Below are 12,501 nucleotides of genomic sequence, written 5' to 3' on the forward strand. Positions count from 1 at the left end.
CCGTCTTTTTTCATGTTCAAAGATCCTCTAGATCTAAGGTTGCCAATCTAACCTTATTATTGATTATTTCCTATGTGTGCATATAGTGCTATCACAGCACTCACTGCTTCTTCAGTCACTTTTTACCCATGATTCATGCAACAGCCCATCCACAGGGTGACGAGTGGCTGAAATCCTAGAAGCCATCCTTGTTTTGTCCTTAGGTTTTTGTGAGAAACACTGTACAGAGTGAGTGGGCTGGTGATGCCAAGGGCTGTTGACATCCCTGGCCTCTATTCCCAGTTGTCACTTCTCTTTGCTCCAATATACTCCTTTATAAACTATCAATAAAAATACTTCCTGTCTCCTGGTGAACAACATTCAGCTTAATGACTGTTAGTAAAATGCCTTGAAATATTTAGCTAAGAGAAACACACTTTAGCAGTGGGTTTCACTAGGAGCATACTGGCCACTTAATGGGCTCTGACATGTTAAAACAATTTCCAGGGGAATCTGGGGATTCTCTTTGCTGGTACTGCGATGTTCTCTGGAAATTTTCATCTTCTCCAATGTATTAGGTAGTCAGTTGTTAGAACAGAAAGAAAATGAAAGGCAAGTAGTTAAACTGAGCCTGTAAATAGTTGTTTGGTTTGTTGTTTGGGGTTATTTTGTGTTTGTTTTTTTTTTTAAATAAAGATAGGGTTTTCTCCTTAGCACCAGAAACGGCACCTTTATTAGCATGGCTTAGAAGTAAATTTTTTCACTTTTACAATTAAGATGCAGCAAGTGGTTATAGTGCTGCTATGTAGAAGTGATTGACCAAAATACAGAAAACAAGACACAAGTGCAATCACACATGCTTTATTTCAAATTCTTATTATACTGTGGTTATAAAAATGGAAAGCAGGTTTATATGCAAGAGCAAAAAATTGATAATTTTATTAGATGATGTATACTCCGGTAGGACTGCTTAATTACTAAACAGAGATTGTCACCTTGCATTTACAACACACTGTTCAGTCCCTAGCACCCCAGAGGACTTACTTGGGAAACTTTTAATTGCAGAGTTTCTAATGTAGTCACATAAGCTGTACCAAATGAGTGTGTGCCCATGCCTGAATTGAAAGCCCCCAAAAGCCCAGTGTTCCAGGATCCAGGGGTACTCATTGAGCATACGAGGTGGTGTGAATCTTTGCTTTGTTCCACATACTTCAGCAAAAGAGCAGCCTGCATTTCTCCCCTGCCTGGACTTGCTTATTTTTAACAGCTGGTCACATGTTTTGCAGGAGGCAATGTATGGCAAGAAGAGGATCAGAAGGCAAGTCATCTCCGTTGCTTTCTCACTAATGAGACCACAAAATGACACAGCCATACACAGCAAAATAAAGCCCCAGAATTAAATGAGCATGAGGCTTCTTTTAACTTCTTTGGAAGCTAAGTTATCTCACCTGTCCTGTTAGTACGGGACATGCTCTTACACACCGTGGCCAGCAGAGAGGAGTTGCCGCGGATTGTGGCACGTGCATCTTTGCTTCATGGAAAAAGATCCCAAGAAGGATTTCAGGGGAGATGAGAGATGAACACGCACACACACACACGCTGTCCTACTGCCCTAGGATGATGGGGTACATGGCTTAGGATACAGCGGCACGCTGCATGAAAGACTCGTGGAAACCACAGATTCAGAGCAGATTCTGGGTCAGAAGGTCCTCAGGGGAGGAGCAATGCCTCAGGAGGTCCCACTGCCCCTAGCAGAGGAATATGCCGCAAGAAAGGCAGGAAGCAGATCCAGCTTGTGGAGTTTTTGACTCTCAGGATACATCTTTATTCCTTTTGCAGGTGAGTTTCTGTCCATGTAACTTCCTGGGGTTGCTCGTGTAACAGGACTTCATTCTGCAGTAGCTGTGATTCCCAGGAAACTTTCAGGCATGGCTTAGTCTAGACTCATCCCCAGGTGGCAGCTCCAGTGCAGGATATTTGCTAGGCTTGTGAGGCTGGCAGGAGAAGACCCTCATGCTGCCCCCTCTACTCCTCTCTCCTTCACCCTGTTTACCAGCTGGCAGAGCCTGGACTCTCTTCCCTGTTCTGGGGCAGGGAACACCCCAACACACACATGGGAAATGGGCTACAGGGTCAGCTCAGGAGAGAAGAAAAGGCAGAAAAGGATGAAGAGAGACCACACCGTACAAGAGAGATGTGACCAGGAAATGCAAGTTTGCTATGACGAACTCTGAGCAGGGCCTTGAAAAACTCTGGATTTTCATCATGCAGAGGAGAAGAACAGCATATCAACAGTATATGGGGTGGAATAAGGGCAAGAAATAAAGGAGTGTATGTGTGGGTGCCTGTACACGTGGAAGAGTAAATGAAAAAGTGTAGGGAAGTGGCAAGAGAGAACAAGGAGCTGGGAATATTCTGAAGATAACACAACCTGAGAGATGCTTCCAGCAAAGTGAGCTCTCCATGAAATGGAAAATTATAATACCATAAGATAAAGCAGTCCCTTTAGCTAGAAATACCTGTTTTTATTGCAGCCTGAATGATCTACCACAAGGTTGAGTAATTCAGTCTAAGAATTTATAACAGTGGGTTCTTTTTTTTCTCCTTTTCAGCGAAATATCAGGCCTTAATTAAAACTAAAGTTCAGGCTACTTGGTGAATGGAGCTTTCCAGATTCCCTTGCAGCACTAATGCAAAAGATCATAAATACAAGTGAACTATAGGAATAATATGGCCTAGAATTGCCTTTAATTACATGTATCTAATTTTAAATCATTTGCTAGCCAGGTGCTTTTTCAAATTCCCTCCAGTGTTACTGATTACTTTATCAAATTTTGTTCAGCACAAGGATGACCAAATTAACAATAAGTAGATTTCTACCTCTATATTTTCCCCTTCTAATGTGATATTTTGAAATATAGCTAAATGAGAGACAAAGGCAGCACCTTTGTTCATGGTTTCTGAATCTGGACGTTCAGCTCACCATAGACATGCCTCAAAGCATCACAATTCAGGCTTGCAATCAGCTTTCGTAACCCTGGTCGATTTGGGATGCATTTTACTTCCCAGATCAAGGTAGAGTTCATTGGGATTTGCCTGTAGGGAAAAAGGAAAGTAACAATATTGTGATCAGTCATCCAATGCTCCCAACCTCACCCACAACTGGAGAAACTGAAAGTGGACAATATAACAGGTCTCAAATTTTTTATGTTTCACTCATTCTCATAAATGTCCTATAAATTATTCCCTCCATCTTCTATTTCTCACAGAACTGACTCTGTCAAAGCCTTTTCTTGCCTTTCCTCCAGGCTAATTTTAAATTTCAAAAATGAATCGGTTTTTCTCTGCCTCCTGTCACTTCCTTTCACAATCACTTTCAGAAAGATCTTCTTTATAGCTAACGTTTTTTTCTACTTTGTAATTCCATTTTACCTGTTTATTATACCCTCTAGCCTGTTGGTGATTCCTTAAATGGTTAAATAAGTCCTTGTTACGAAGTGTCCAGGGCATTCCCATGCAAACCCAATGCAGTATGGATGAGTTGCTGAGCCCATCGCCAGCTGCTACTCTGTACCACCCCCCCACGGTGGTAACATCAGCAGACCTCCTCAATGGGCACTTCAGTTAACTTTTTCACGTCCATACAAATAAGTCAAAGTGTTCTTGCGAGTCCTGCTGTTAGCAGTTACTGTTTTACATTATGCATAACTCTTGATAACTCATACTACAAAGAAACTGTATTCTGTGCTGCTCTTGATTTCCAATTTTTCCTGCAATTCGAATGCACAGAGAGCCTTGAGTATCAGGTTTCTCTGTTTTCTCAGTGCTTTCACTATGTTCTGTGTGCAGATTTTGAAGGCTAATATTGATTGATTGATTGATTGATTGATTGGAGGATGTCAGGAGGTATGTGAAGGTTTTTTTCCTCAGCATTAAATAAGCGGATTATGAATTTAGCCAATGTTCTTATCTGACATGGCTATGGTATTCTGCAAACAACTGAATAAAGTAAGAGTAAAGTAAGCCTAAACTTTACTGTTTCAAATTCTCATCTGGTAGGATTTGGCTCTCAGATGCCATGTCCTATGCCAGGGTCAGGACAGGAATAACTGCCCAGTCTTAGTGTAAGTTGCGACAAGACAAGAAACATTAATTAGCTCTAAATGAGCAAGCCTGGCATCCTCACACCTGAATCTTTGTTTCAGTCCAAGTCTGACCCTGCTAAAATGAAAGGTATTCTAGCTCCATAGAGGTTACCTTAGGTATCTCCACATGGCGCTGCACTGCATTTTGCATATACAGTCATAGGTACCCTGGGGCATGTACTCAGTTTTAGAAAAGAAAAAACAGAGAAAGATCACATTTTTGGTGTGAGCATGTGTAGACCGCTTCCAGCAAGTGTTTTCCCTCTTTTTATCTTTTCTCTTAATGAAAGATATACTGTTCCCCTCAGCTGGCCTGCCTGCTCCACTAAATAGCCACTAAAATGGTAGCATGATAAAACAATGACTTCAGTTGCTGCACAAGGTTAAATACCTTTTTAAATTTAGAGTTTATGGGAATAATCTGCAAGGGTTTATCTGTATGCAAAGTGAAGAAGATATTATAAAAGTCTGCTGTGCAGCAAGGTTCGGTCTACTTTCTTGAGCACTTGGGGGCCAGATTCTCTAAGAATGGAGGTTTCCAGACCATGTCTTCACAGTGCCCCAGTGAGAGAGGGTAGCACCACCATCTCTGATTTATAGTACTATTATCTCTGCATATATATACATTTATATATGTGTCTATGTGCAAGAAATGTGCTACACCAGCAAACCAGACACATCTTTTCTTGTTTCTCTACTGTCCTACTTCTAGAACAACTTGCTTCTCTCTACAAATGCTAATACTAGCTGAACTTTGACATGTAGAAACACCCGAAGTGACCTACCTGCTAGTGTGAATGCATGCTTGGCTGAAATCCTTTTAACACTATCCATCACTGCCTGGTTAATTCTCATTTGTCATGCAAAGACTGTGCCCTATGTAGGAATTCTGCTGCCAAAGGCTTTTCCATAAGTCATGATCCTCATCTGTCTGAGCCTAATAGCTACATATCATTATACATATAGATATAGTCTTCATGAATGGTCAAGACTGAAGCCCCCAAGCCACTTCCTTACCAGAATAATGTTGAATCAGCTGGATCACACATACCTGTTTCATGGAATCACCCAAGTGACACAGAAAAGCTACTTTAAAAATACAGAGAGGTCAAAAGTCTCATCCCCACAAAGAATTGCAAAAGCCACATTCCATATGTGACAGTCCTTGATGGACAGGGAAGCAGTGGAAGGGTGGGGAAAGCCTAGAATAGATTTAATTCTCTTTGCAAATGGAGTAAAGCCACCCTAATCTGATTTTCTTGGGAGAGAATTCAGTGATGAATGGTTCTGCGTAGTATGCTGAGCCATCACCACACCAGAGCCATTTATCACTCTGAATGCATGGAGGCAAATGTGATTATTATTTAAATAAACTACAACTGCCCCCTGCGCTGTCCTCTGTGTGTATAACCCGTGGCCTTCATTCATCTCAGAGAAGTTAAATCTTAAAATGACTAAGCTGATCCGTTTCCATTTTAAACGATGCCAAGGGCACTACTGAAAAGGGGAAAACATGGTGACTTGAAGGAAAATGACGTTTGTTCCGTGAGTCATTTGTCTCCCTAACTTCTGTGCCTTTGATGCACGTGACAACTTCTGCATCGCTGAAGGTGAGAGCAGCCCAGGGCAGCTTTTGGGTGGAGAAGGATGCAGAACAGCAGGGGAGGCTGGCACGGCTGGGCGGCAATGAGGGCTACCTGCTGCAACTTGTCTAACTCCTGTGGACCACGCTGAGTCATGTTCAGCAGCATCTGTGACATACCACGTGCACAAAGCAACACAGTATGATGCCCTTTCACAGTCATTTTTCTATCCAGCTCTACTCTGGAGACTGGTTTTGATCTTTTTATCCCTGGCCCAGGTGCAATTGGGCTCAGACCTCCCCTACTGGCTGCAGATAATGCTGACAATTTATGCAGCTGCTGAAGCACAGGCAATTTTTCAAACTCCTTTTGCACACACCTGGGGACCATCAGCTCAGGTAATGATAGATAACATTGCTTTGGCTGCCCAAGACTAAGCTATGGCTGCAAAATTTTCCAAGAATCCCAGTTATATATCCTGGAACTCGCTAACGCTGAGCTTATATCACTGAACCCAAATGGAAAGAGGGTTTAGGAAACAACTTGCTTAGCATACAGGTACCACCATGTCAGCATGAGGTGCAACTCTTGAGTATAATGAAGGTGGCTGAAGGACTTTCCTTTTCCTCAGGCTGGGGAGCACCCTAATCCCTACACACCTCCATGCGAGGGCTGCCCTGTGCAGTGGTGCTACCAGGGGAGCTGTGTGCTCACACACCAGCTGCAGCCATCATTTGGGTCTTGACATAAGCTTGCAAAGATCATCTGAAGTACCTGAACATCTTATATAATCATAATTAACGTGAGTGGAGAAAAGCCCCTTTTGAAAAACAGCACAGGACTTGGTTTGCACATACTGAGCAAGTGGCAGTAAACGCTTCATGTGTAGGATAAATCTTTCTGTGACAGCGGCTCATAGGTGCTATTCTCAAGCGCAAAAAATAATGTAATACAGTGAAAAAGTAAACCCAGGCTGCATTAGCACCTACCCACAAACACTACCCCTTCCTCCAGCACTGGTCCAGAACAGATGAAATGCTCTCACAGTCTCTCTGGACAGCCTGACTTTTGACTATTGAGACCTATATCTCCTCTGTGTATTGAATTTCAAAGCAAGGAGAGAGCATCTGAATTGAATTACTCAGCACTGGATTACTTAAGTGACTCTTGGGAGCTTCCTCCTGTGAGCAAGCAGAGGACGAACTCCCAGCTAGTCATGCTTTCTTCCCTACCTGAACTCCTTTTTCATCGTTCTCAGCACGCCGGGTCCCTCGAGGCGGAGCGTGACGTTCTCCAGGGTTTGTTTCAGAGGATTGGTGAATTCCACAGTCACGGACATTTCTTTACCAGCTACCATCGCACCTTGCGTCTGCAAGACAAGGAAAGAGCAATTCTCCGCAAGCTGATAATAATAAAATGCCCCACGGTGAAATCTGTAGGGCTAAACGCACAGTAGTTGCAAGGAAGGAGAGGAGGGGGAATGGAGCACGCAGCAAAACACCGTAGGGCAGAGGAAGCCTAGTCAGAAGAAAATTGTTGGATGAGCCCATAGGCACCACTGCAGATTTTCCTACCTGTTGCAATTTTCCCTCAGGCCACGTGGCAGGTGAAGAGGCAGGCCCTCATTTCCATAGAGAAACCAGAAATCTGCCCGCGCAGTCCTGGAACTCAGTGCCCAACTGAGGGGGCCTCTCTCCCAGGTGATTCCCCCCTCCCCAGGCTCCCCACCAGCACTGAAGTGCATGGCCTGCTCGGGACGTAAGCTCCAGAGGAGAAGGGCAGGTCTTATTACACTACAGTAGGAACACCGGCTCACGTTGCTTGCACTCCCCAAAAGTGTTGTGCCCGTCTTCCCCCTGCCTTGCAACCGTCTCCCGTGCTCTGAAGGGTTTCAAGCCCTGCTCTCGATGTAGACCTGAGAGACAGCTGTTCTCCAAAACACTCACATAGCAAAAAAAGCAATAAATTTTACACTGGAAAATATAAAACTGTGAGACTAATGATCAGCAGTCACATTGATTTCCACGTGTATTACAGTACACAGCCGAAGGAATCTGTCTGTCCCTTCAGATCAGTGCTGGTAGTACAGCTGCCAGGAAAACACCTCCAAACGAACATGTTTTTAAAGAAAGACTACGTGCATGGGGATTTTTTTTTCTTCCCCCCGCCCCCCTAGAAACACAACATTTCTCGCAGAATATAAAAGGCTCAGGCAAGGGGTTTCCACTTATGGCTGACAGATCCCAGCTGGTCCACGGACTACTTTAAAGGGCCTTGAGAATGGTAGCTAAGAAAAACAAATATCTTGACAATAAATTTAAAGTGCTATGCTGGGGTCTGCAGCCCTACTGCAAATTTTTTAAGGAATATGACAGTTGCAAAAAGGTGGAAAGACTCTGGTCTAAGGAATCACTCTGCACCAAATGCCAATATATTGACTGGAGTAAAGAATGAGGTACTCACAGCTAAGCTTTCAACAGTATTTGGCCACCTGCATTTGCAAAAAGTTATCGGTGACATTTTCACAAGTCCTAGCCCAATTAGAGGTCTAATGTCCTCCTTATTTCAATTGCCCTTATTGCCAATTGCCCACTGTTCCACGGGGGGATACAAAATCATCCTGAACTCACACACATGTGACTGAGACCACGATCTGTATTTGCTGAGTTTATTTTTGTATACTTGGTCTCAAGCTAAATTAGAATATGGTGTAATTTCTGACATTGTTAACTCTGACAGTCTCCTTAGACCAACAGAGAAAGATCAAAGGTGTATCTGAAGACATGAGAGGAAGTACGGTTTTTAATTTTTCTCCCTTACTCTCACATTAAGTACTCCAGTCTGCCAGTCAAATTCAATGGAGAAATCTGACAAGAAGTCTAGGGAGATAAGCTTCTTCAGATTTCTTAAAAAAACAATAACGTAAAGTTTCCTATATAAATACATAGGTATATACACACGCGCACACACACATACTCTTAAAAAAATCCAGCTATTAAAAATTCACCTTATTTTTACACATCACAAAGAAGCAGTGACGAGGCAAACTCAGTTTTGCTAGAAGACATGGTTATTGGAAAACCGCCTTTCTCATATACTAAACATCCTTTCTTCATAGAGCAGGGAGGATAAACTATTTTGAAGCTGAGATTTGGGATCCTATATAAGATGTTCTGTTTAAGTATCGAATTGAAAGAACTCTCTACTTTCAAAATTTGGTTATTGAAGACAGGTATTTGAAGTAGGTTTTATCTGTCTTGTTTACCTCCTCTCTAGAATGCTCAGTAAACCAAAAAACTTTCTCTTGAAAATACCAATAGTCTGATCAGATCATAGTGACATTTCTGCAGACCATGAAATATTTTGCAAACTTCACTGTAGTTTTGATCTACATATTTTAAAAAGCTTTTTCTGCAGAAGGCTGCTGCTTAAGATTACTACATATATTATTAAATGGAAACATGAACATTTGTTCAAATAAATATTCAGGGAGGAAAATGTCTATAAACTTAGATTTCTTTCAAGGTCCTGAATTTTAGGGAACTGCATTCATGTTCATGTAAAGCTTCCTGAACAGGTGTTCTGATATTTTTTTTTTTAGTATTAGGAAAAAAGCAGATCCAAATGACATCATGCAAAGCAGATGAAGGCTCAGCACTTGAAAATGAGGCAATTTATTTGGATGCCCAGTTATGAATTGAGATCTCTAAATCTCAGCCCTGCCTTTGCCATATGACATAGGATCCTTGTCCTACACAAACATTACACTTCTACATTTTCATAGGTACCATGCCACTGTCTGCAGAAATCCTTGAACTTTCAGGAAACTCCACTGACGGTGCATTCACAGAGTGGCAGTAAAGCACTGAAATCCTGAAAGCATCGTCCCAAATGGATGCTGCCCATCCAAGTTAGGAGGAACTTTCCACAACACCTGCAGGAGCTTTCCAAGCAAATTCACAGCAGTGTCCTTCCTTCTTCAGCAAGAGGCCTCTGTGCTGTGTTGCTTTAAATGTAATAGACTTCTGAAGTAGTTTAAAGACTTGAGTGACTTGAGTGAGTAGTCTCTCTTACCCTTTGAGTTCCTCCAGCTTTTCTCAGATCTTTTTCCTTCCTTCCTTCCTCCACTGTGATGGCTTCAGCTCTCTACTACCAGTGATGCTGTCAGCCTCAGACTTCAATGTAGGAATACTCGGTACAATCTACAACATACCTATACACCCTTGTACGCTCCAGCCAGCTGCTGCTTTATAAGGCCCATGTTAGCCTGAAGGTCTAACATGCACACACACCCACAACACACACACCCATCCCAGAAGTCAATAGGACAGCCCTGTAGAGAATAGCCCATGTGCAGCATTGTGGTTGCTCCCCTCCACCCTAGCCCTGAGCTACCTTGATCCTCAGGGAGGGAATTTCCAGGACTGTTGCCTTCTGTGTGGCCAGAATCTTCCCTGTTTCATTGATCCGCGCCGTCACAAAGAAATGAAAGGAGGCTTGGTCCAGCAGGTCACTCAGGTACTCGCTTGATTTGATCACAACATCGAAAGCACTAGCTGAAGAGAGAAACAGGAAAGAAAAAAGGCATCTGAAGCAATCTAATGGATAATTGCTCCTCCCATCATGGCCACTGCCAGGTACCTAAGTGCCTTGGAAAAAAGGTGGCCCACCACCAAAGAATTACTTCGATTTTTTTGCCCAAACCATCTTAATTTCTTTACCTCACTGTTCCCTGTCTTGTCTTGCCCTCTTTTCTTTTAGCCTGTGAGCTCCCTAGGGCAAGGGCTGGGTTTGTGCACAGCCTCTACCCAGGGCCCAGGTCACTGTTAAAGGTTTCTAGGCACTACCACAAAATAAGTGAGAAGCAAGACCGGCAAGAAATAGCTACTGGGCACAAAGGTCCAAACCAGCTATTGAGTGTCAGCCCTGTAAACATTTGCTCTTTCACTTTATTCCTGCTCTTTCTCTGCCCCTCTTCCTGGCAGAGGGTTGCCACCAGGGATGCCACCAGAGCAGCCACTGGGGGTTGCAAGTCCATGCAGGCTACCTAGGAGACCACCAGCTCTCCAGGACATGTCTGGATATCTGCCTTTGTCCTACACTGAACTTGCCTGCAAAATTTAGCAAGAAGGTCATCCTGCCACCGGCACGCCCTTCAGAGAACTTTCACGTGCTCCCTGACGATATTTATTGGAAAGAACTGAGCTAGATGGTTGAGATGCAGGGAATCATTAATTTTAACCATATTGAACTGCAATTCCCAGGCCAACAATGGTGTGAGAACGTGATGCAGAGAAGCAGACCTGCTAACTAAGTGACTGGGCAGAATATACAGATCTGGAGTTCTTGCCTCTATAAACATTCATTATAACCCTAATAAACATATCAAGACCTCCCATCTGTTAACTATGATTATTACTGTTGTCCATTATTTGTACTGTATTTGTGACATACACTGTACACACTGAGATAACTGAACTCAGTTGGGTAAATGACATTCACCCCTTTTCACTCTTTTGATCCGCTCACATCAAAACCAGTTCCTTGATTTGGTTTCAAAGCTATTCCCTTGGTGACCACCTGACCTGGATTTACCAGGCCAGCCTTAAATTTACTTGATGTGTTCCCCCTCCCTCCCTCTCCCTCTGTATCTCTTGTAAAAGAATTTCCCATAATGCCCCAAACTGTAATTTATAAATCAGGCAAGGTATTTCTCATCTGTGTAAAGAAAGTAAATAAATAAATAGTTACAGTCAAAGAGAAATTTACTTTACAGTGGAAGGAAAGATGAACTTTTCTGTTTAAATTTAATCACCACAGGGAAAAAAAAGGAAAATACACTTCCATTTCTTTAGCACTGGCTGTGCTGGTAAGTTACCAGTACCACTTACTGCCCTTCAGAAAGTCAAGGGAGACACAACACCAAGCTGCCTTACAGCCTTGCAAAAAAAAAAAAAAAAAAGAAAACTAAATATAACCGAGTAGATGTAAGAGCACCTTTGAAGGCACTGGAAAGTTTAAGCTATTCAAATCCTCAAAGATGTTTTCAACCCACACAATTCCTTTAATCATTATTCTGAAAATCATGCATTCACTTCCTGTTCGAAAACTTAGTTTGCTTCATTCTTTCAGTAGCATGAGCTGGAAGAATGCCTCTTACACATCTTTATTATATTGTAATTTTTTGTTACCTCCAGATATATATACACTCCTTGCCATCAACGAAGCCTACAAATTCTGCCTGAGTGTCTCAGAAGGTATCCAACCATCACGCCCCTAACAGAGCATTCTCACACAGTTGCAAATGATCATGCTGCCTCCCTTCACACTGCCCATCTGCTCAGACACTGTTCCTGATCACGTGTGTAGTGTACTCCTTTCCAAGGCAAAGGCGAAAGAATTCATGCTCAAGACTTATGAATCACCCTCAGAGATGTAGTAACTTCTGAGGGGTTTTTGTCCTCTTGTGGGACAAAAAGCTCCACGAGTCGATGACTGCAGCTCAGACGTAAGGTAATAATTTCCGCCTTGAAAGATGGTAATACCTTAAAACATGTCTCCTTGGCCAGAAGCAGTGATGGGCACCTAAGTTTGGCACACATGCAAAAAAAAATCCATGTTCTGTTCTGTCAGGTGTCTCTCTCTAGTCTATGTTCACTCACCATCAGTAAATTCAGAGTTTCAGCACAGCTTCAAGAAGCTTTTTTACAAACCATTTACTTAACTTAGAAAAAGTGAATTATGAGGCTCAGTGATGCTTAAACGTCTATTCATTTCATTTATTGCAGAGAGGA

General features: G+C 42.6%; 1 protein-coding gene across 4 annotated transcripts in view; it reads right to left on the reverse strand.

The window, feature by feature from the left end:
• Positions 1–824: 824 nt before the first annotated feature.
• The window catches only part of F13A1 (coagulation factor XIII A chain), an 83,783-nt gene continuing 72,106 nt past the window's right edge, over positions 825–12,501 (reverse strand). For all 4 annotated transcript variants that reach the window (XM_054191116.1, XM_054191115.1, XM_054191117.1 and 1 more), the window contains 3 exons: positions 10,103–10,263; positions 6,940–7,076; positions 825–3,075 (listed from right to left, as the gene is read on the reverse strand). In XM_054191116.1, the coding sequence (XP_054047091.1) occupies positions 2,931–3,075; positions 6,940–7,076; positions 10,103–10,263 (443 nt within the window). In that variant the 3' untranslated portion in view covers positions 825–2,930. The remainder of the gene's footprint in view (positions 3,076–6,939; positions 7,077–10,102; positions 10,264–12,501) is intronic.

This window comes from Rissa tridactyla, chromosome 2 (assembly GCF_028500815.1).
Source record: "Rissa tridactyla isolate bRisTri1 chromosome 2, bRisTri1.patW.cur.20221130, whole genome shotgun sequence".
In the NCBI taxonomy this organism is placed as follows: domain Eukaryota; kingdom Metazoa; phylum Chordata; class Aves; order Charadriiformes; family Laridae; genus Rissa; species Rissa tridactyla.